This window comes from Saccostrea echinata, unplaced genomic scaffold (assembly GCF_033153115.1).
Source record: "Saccostrea echinata isolate AGI-Se365-2 ecotype Australia unplaced genomic scaffold, CSIRO_AGI_Sech_v1 ptg000051l, whole genome shotgun sequence".
In the NCBI taxonomy this organism is placed as follows: Eukaryota; Metazoa; Mollusca; class Bivalvia; order Ostreida; family Ostreidae; genus Saccostrea; species Saccostrea echinata.
In genome coordinates, this window is record NW_026889800.1 from 6,740,028 (window position 1) to 6,747,497 (window position 7,470).

The window sequence follows — 7,470 nt, forward strand, 5'->3', positions numbered from 1 at the left end:
CTTGATTACTTTTCGTTATCTTCATATTCCATGCAGCAAAAACGAAAGAATCCATCTAAGGTTTACAAAATATATCTGATTTACGATAAGCACTGTTTTCATGTCTCAGTCTTATAATTATGAAACTGTTAAACATCTAGCCTGTCGGAATCTATAATGTTACAATGTACTCGAATATTCCTATTGCCATAAAGTTTTTCCCGATTGTCGATATTATTTTACTGTTTTCAGAAGCTCTTCGTGGAAACCATGATCCAATGTAAACTATTGACTGCAAGACTTAATGCATCATCGCGTCCTTGAGAATGGATTGCGGGCACCTGCTGAGGAATTAACTATTGTTATAACAATCACTTCATCTGTGCTCCATTCATTCTATCAGAATTTAATTATATTGAACATTCCAGAGACAAAGAAGATGTCAGTAGCGTAGCATGTTTACTCTGTATTAAGTGCAGTATCAGTTGTTTGCTGATCACTTGAAAAAGTACAAATGTACATGGGAGTGATAATCTGAAGGATAAATAATTAAGATCATAAATGGTGTCTTATATCTTTATTTCTGGACGTTGTTGCAACTGTAGGAATTGGCTAATGATTTCTTTATTTACGAATGCATAATTTTTGATGTCTTGTCTGCCACTCTGTATGCGACAAATTTAGTATTTTTATCTTTATAATGTTTATTTAACACGTATATTAGCAAGTTGTAATCATATCAAGATCGTGTGTTCGTCTGTTTGTTTATGATTTATATGTGTAGATAATTACCAGATAGGAATCACAAAAAATATACAAACCTAGCTACTCGATTCGGATCAGCATTTGTCCTCAATGTACTTAATCTCAAAAAAAAAGAATGCTTTATCCACAACCAATCAAAAAAAAAGTCGAAAAAAAAGTCGAAGAAAAAAACACCATATTAATTTAATTCCAGTAACTATTTTTCACATAATTTAATTGTCCTTGTAGGGAACATTTGTGAAGATTATTTGTTTCTTGAATTTTTCCGGGTTTTCTTTCCGATCATGACAAGGGGCACACGGCGGATGTGACAGGTCGGCAGGGGATGCTCCCTCCTTCATGGCACCTGATCCCACCTTTAAATTCTGAGGTTCGTTTATGCTGTGCTCCAAATTTGTATCGTTTCAATGGACTTTCGAGATTGAATATTGTTCGTTATCTTCATATTTCATTAAACACATCTGTGTGTTTTTTAATCAGAGTAGTGTAAAATTCTAATGTTCTTGTTCGCAGTATAATATTTTAATTACGTTTTAATGTTTTAATTATGTCTATAATTGGCTATTGCTACATGTAGCCAAATCACATAATGAAACTAATAATGTCAACTTAAAAAACATCCTGCGTCTACCTCTTACATGATCCATTATAAAATTTGCAAACTGAAAAAGTAGGGTTGTTTATTAGAGAAGTTAATTGAGACAGTGCAATCGATTTCTGTTTGACTAAAGCGTGCAGTATTTTCTGCATAATAATAAATGTGAATACTAGATCAAAATACATTTTATTCTTTCTTTATTAATACATTGTTATGATTTTCGTACTTATTGTTAGGCCATTATTTACACACTGAGTTGTTGGCGGATGTTTCCCGATCATGACAAGTAGCACACGACGGTTGTGACCGGTCGGCAGGGGATGCTCACTCCTCCATGGCACCTGATCCCATCTTTGACATTTATTTTTATTTTTGTTTGCTCTGCTCCCCATTTGTATTGTTTGAATGCACTTTGAGGTTGAATACTGTTCGTTATTTCCATATCTCATTACATATATTTACCATCTTTGGTGTAGCATACGATGGGTGTGGAAAAAATAAATGTACAAACAGTGATGTCTTATTCATTTTCTGGTCATAAGCAATAGAAACCTCAATTGTCCCTGGTAGTTTTTCACAGAGAAAAAAAGTTATTATTTAATTGCAAAATGTGAACGGTGAACAATCTCGTAAATCCATTACACAAAACGAATCGTGAACAGGGCAAAAACACGAGCCCCCAAAACACAGATCAAAAACTGGTCCAATAATAGTTCTTTATACATGTGTAAATAACGCTGAAACAGCATATACCACCATCTAAAATGATTTGGACCACATTTTTCTTGCTTTTCCCCCTTTTCTTCTTTTTCTGTTTCAATAAATGTTCAAAACTGACGCTTGAAGGAATCATTTTCAAAACTTATCTACAAACTGGAGATTTGAACTTCCTAGAAATTACACCTAATTCCAGATTTTATAACAGTAATCAAGAAAAAAAAATATTTATTATCTTGTTAAAAAAGGAAATATAAATCGTTTGAAATGTAAATATATTTTTGTTGAAAATTTTGAAATTGATTTCAGATTAAAAAACAATACCTTTAACATTTAATATAATTTTTTTTCTTTAAAATAAAACGATTTTTAGCATGATTTCTGTGATTATATGGGGTTTGGGTATGACCTGTAAATACATCGAACATTTATCTTGATCAAAAGTCCAATTAAAAACCACGAATTGTGCGCAGAGCAAACACAAGTTCCTGAAAACACCAGAGCTAGGATTCCATCCCCTGTTGACTGGGCACACCCGCCGTGAGTCAATTGTAGTGATCGGGTAAACGGATAAATATGTAGATTCAGTATGAAAAATAATTGTTTAACAATTTTAACGAAGACAACAGATTGTTTTTGTTTACAAAGTTATTCTTTTGACCAAAAAGAATTTACGAAATATTAATTTTAAAGGAGACTGTTGATTCTCTTCTAGTATTAATTTATTTGTTAATTGTTGTTATTATTCAGTAGTGCTCTTCCGTTTCGACTCAACTGGGATCAAAAACTCCATATGCAGGTGATAATATACTGCTGCATAAATTAGTTGAAAAGTTAAAGTCATCACGTTTATCATTAAAATTTAGTAGTTCGTTTGCCATCAATGTCTTTCTCTAGTAAAATAACCAAATACGAAAAAGATAGTCAGACTCTGTGTTGTCTTTTGTCTCGAGTCCAGTGGGATATATTTAATCCATGAATGAAAATGAATATTGTTGATAAGATATCAGAGATATTTCTAAATGTCCAGTTGAAGGCCATAGCAAGATTTTTCTTCTTGACATTTAGAGGTTTTTAAATAAAGTTTGCCTCATCTGAATACAATGAATATAAGTTACATATAAATTTATTTTATTATTTATAAATTTTTTTTTTATTACTTATAAATAAAAGTTACAAATATATAGATTACGGAGTTTGTTAAAACGTTTTAATAGTTTGAATATGTTGATAAAATCGGATGTGACAATGATTGAATTCACGGATATACCGGTATAGGGATTTACACTATTAGTCCTTGAGAGACTGAAAATACGCGAAAATAGTTATTTACATTATTAATGATAGAATCAGCAATTGGAATGATTTTTAGAATAATGATTATTTCCTAATTCATATTTCTGTCAGCTAGCGTAATAGTTCTATATAGAATAATTAAGTCAGTAACGATTTTACAGGTCCCTTTCAATTTTCCCTTTTGCTCATGGCAGCTAATTAACATAGCATCATTTGCTAAAAATAGAAAATATTGTTGAACATTTTTAATTTGAACCTATTTCTTCAAATATTTTGATTTGGTAAAAACATCTCAGAAGTTAATATCTCTAAATATGAAATAATAATAAACTCCTTCAAAAATCAACGACAAAGCGGAAAATAAGAAGAAAAAAGGCATTGATATTATTCATACCGTAGTGTTCCAAACCTTTGAATATCTCTACTTTTTCTACTTTCTCTACTTTTTTATGTCCTTACATAATAAATTTGGAATTTTTAACATCTTCCTTAACTAAGAGAAATTAGATCCGCCACATCAGTCGAAGCTTACCTTTCCGTCATCTGAAGTCAGGTCACCAGAATCCTCGTATTCTGACCCTCCAGGTCCTAATGAACCCTCTTTTCTCTTTCTTAATCTTAACAAAGAACTCATAACGATGATGTATACCCTCTGTTCATTGACGATATCTAACTTTCATCACCCATTGTACAGAACGTGGTTACGCGGCATATACTTGCCAAATAACTGTCTCAAACCAAGCTAGCTTCCATCTGAATGAATTCACAATGACTTTAATCGAATAAGAGCGAGGTGTTTCTTCGACATGCACGGAAACCGCTTAATCCAATTCCAGCATTCAGAGTGTCAGGGTTCAATATCATTTCTCCGCGCCTTATCCGTCAAACGTCCGGATGATTAGCACTGCTCCAACCAACAGAAAAAGTAGACACCAATAGATATTTCAAATTGAAATTGATATTTTCCCCTTTTCCTTCTTTCATTAGTTTTCTATTTCTCCAATTTCGTCCATTTGCCGGCAAATTATGTACCTTTGCCTTCTTGTTCAAGCACCATTTTATGAGAAATTTTGAAACTGTCGATCAGACCTAAATGAGAATCTTCATTGCATTATTTTATTTTATTGTGGTATTAATGTGAAAGAGAAGCAGAGAGAGTATATATCATTTACGTCGTGTCGGATACTGCACCTTCCTTTTGTCTAATGACAATTGATTGAATTGCCCACATTTTGTGATGGCGCTGGGGTAATATTTCGCAGTTATGAAAAGCTATCATTAAATCTCTGAAAGACACAGGCCTGATCTTCCATTTCACCTAATGGAGTATTGTAACACTTGATTGCTTGTTTACGATGGTGCTGCACACCACGACACAGTATTTATGTAGATGCTTTTTGAAAAAAAAAACCATGCTCTTAATTCAATCTCTGTTAATGGAGGCCATTACATTGTCTTCGTGATAAAAGATAGTATCTTTTCGGTCAATTGACCCATTTAATGTTTATTGTGGAAAAGTAGACTATCTTGTTTCTGCTATGGAATGATATTCACTTTTGCTATATTGAACTTGTTTTTATCACATATTTTATGTCAGAAATTTAGAAATTTAGTCTCACTGTCGGATCCTGTAGGAACATCTGATTCAGATGTTCTATAAAAATCATGTGACAGGCTATGTACCTTATAATTTAACAATGTTACCCTTTTAGATTTAAGCCCTTTATTCAATCGTTTGGTATCACATATAGTGAATTAAACATATACCCCACATACACATAGCTGTACATAATATTTCAATCTGAAAAAAAAAAAATATAGACCACTCTGATTCAAAACACTGGTATGATTATCTACAACTCAAAAACAGCTTGATTTTGTGTACATTTTCAATTAATACCTTTTCTACGAAGTTAATGTTGGTTAACAAATGACTTGATTTATTGTTCTGGGTCTCTTTCTGAAACACTCCTTGACGTTTTTATATTCTTTGTCTATTTGTGAAACTCTCTTAAGGTTTTTATGCTCTGGGTCTATTTGTTACACACTCTTTACATTTTTATATTCTGGGTCTATATGTGAAATTTTCTTTAACGTATCATGTTCAAGGTCTATTTGTAATAACTCTTCTACGTCAATATGTTCTGGGTCTATTTATGAAAAAACTCTTTAACGTTTTTATGTTCTGGGTCTATATGTAAAACACTCTTTAAGGTTGTCATGTCCAGGGTCAATTTGTAAAACACTCTTTAATGTTTGTATGTCCTGGGTCAATTTGTGAAACACTCTTTAAGGTTTTCATGTCCTGGGTCAATTTGTAAAACACTCTTTAAGGTTTTTTTTGTCCTGGGTCAATTTGTGAAACACTCTTTAAGGTTTTACGTTCTGGGTCTATTTTTGAAACACTTTTTAACGTTTTTATGTTCTGGTTCTAATTGTAAACAATCATTAAGGTTTTATGTACTGGGTCTATTTGTGAAACATTCTTTAACGTTAACTTTGTATCTTCTTGTTCTATTTGTGAAACATACTTTAACGTTTGTATGTTCTAGGTCTATTTGTGAAACACTCTTTAACGTTTTGGATCTATTTGTGAAACACTCTTTAACACTTCTATGTTCTGGGTCTGTTTGTGAAACACCCTTTTACGTTTTCATGTTCTGTGTCTATTTGTGAAACTCTGTCGTATTTATGTTCTGGGTCTAAGCTTGAAACACTCTTAAACGTATTAAAGTTCCGAGTCTACTTTTGAAACTATCTTACCGCTTTTATGTTCTGGATCTATTTGTAAAACAATGTTTAAAGTTTTTATGTTTGACCGGGTGTGACCGGTCGGCAGGGGATGCTCACTCCTCCATGGCACCTGATCCTACCTCTGATGTCTTAGAGGTCCGTCTTTGCCCTACTCCTATTTTGTAATGTTTAATGGACTTTTGAGCTCGAATACTGTTCGTTATCTCCACATATTTTATGTTCTGGTACTATTTAAAATACAATTTTTAACATTTGTATGTTCTGGGTCTATTTTGGAGGTTTCCTGTGAGGTTTTCATTTATCATTTCGTCCATAGTAAGTCGATGTTTTTTCTACAGATAATCGGAGTGGTAAAGTTTATATTATAATAAGTCAAAAATTTACTAAATGTACATGAACAAATTTATGTATACTTCATTAAATTTAATTCTCAAATTAAAAATTGATGATAAAAGAAAGATTACTAGTTTATCCAAATACTATTTCCAAAATTTATATCATTGATTTGAAATTTGGGAAATCTAAATTATCTAAATTTCAAACAAATATCTAGAGAAATGTTATAATAGTAAATCAAAGGTCCATGGTAAAGTTTCAAAATATCATAGAAAATAAAAATTTCAAAATGTGTTGATGATATTTATTTCAGTAAACTATATATATAGTTAAATGGTAAAATTTTGATAAAGATAAATGTGCATGAGAAGAAGAAATTAGACGTGTGCTGTGGTAGAGAACTTGGTCTGGGGTCATCCCAACCGTGCACAATATAAGCTATCCGAATTCCGAATAATCATCTCAGAGATCCCTCCGGAGAATTTAAACTCCCATTAACATGGTGTACAACAGACATTGCAATTCCATTTACGTTATCACGACATATTCCTAATGCCGATTTTTCTTCATTTTTGTTCCTGAATGCATGCACGAACACTAAAAGTCCTCATGTGGAAGATCTTATTCCTGGAAATATTGGTGGGAGGCTAATCAGTCAGGCACTTTCATAAAAAGGTGTCAGTTACTTCCTTCTGTGGATTTATTTCTTATAAGACTCCGTCTGCAGAGGAGTGATAGCTTTCAAAGATGTTAGAACTAAGAACTTGATTACATGAGAGATCTGATTGGTTGATTTATTAATGTAGACTTGTATAGCATATGTAAAGTACTTTAAGCTAATTAATTCAAATATCAGTGAATTTCATGCAATAAATAATATCAATATTATATTTATCTGAAGAACCTTCAATTCTGATTTCTATTTCTGTCTTATGACTATTGTGTTTGAAAACACAATCATTTGAGAACATCTTTTCCACATTAATGTAGTTTGTTAGTCCCTATCGGTGAAACCATAGGGGGCA

The 7,470-nt window shown here is 32.2% G+C and overlaps 1 protein-coding gene across 1 annotated transcript in view; it reads right to left on the minus strand.

Moving 5' to 3' along the window:
• Window positions 1–4,146, minus strand: part of LOC133203435 (pleckstrin homology domain-containing family G member 7-like) — a 38,886-nt gene extending 34,740 nt beyond the window's left edge. The window contains exon 1 of the mRNA XM_061339214.1: window positions 3,888–4,146. Coding sequence (XP_061195198.1) covers window positions 3,888–3,989 — 102 coding nt within the window. The 5' untranslated portion in view covers window positions 3,990–4,146. The remainder of the gene's footprint in view (window positions 1–3,887) is intronic.
• Window positions 4,147–7,470: the final 3,324 nt, after the last annotated feature.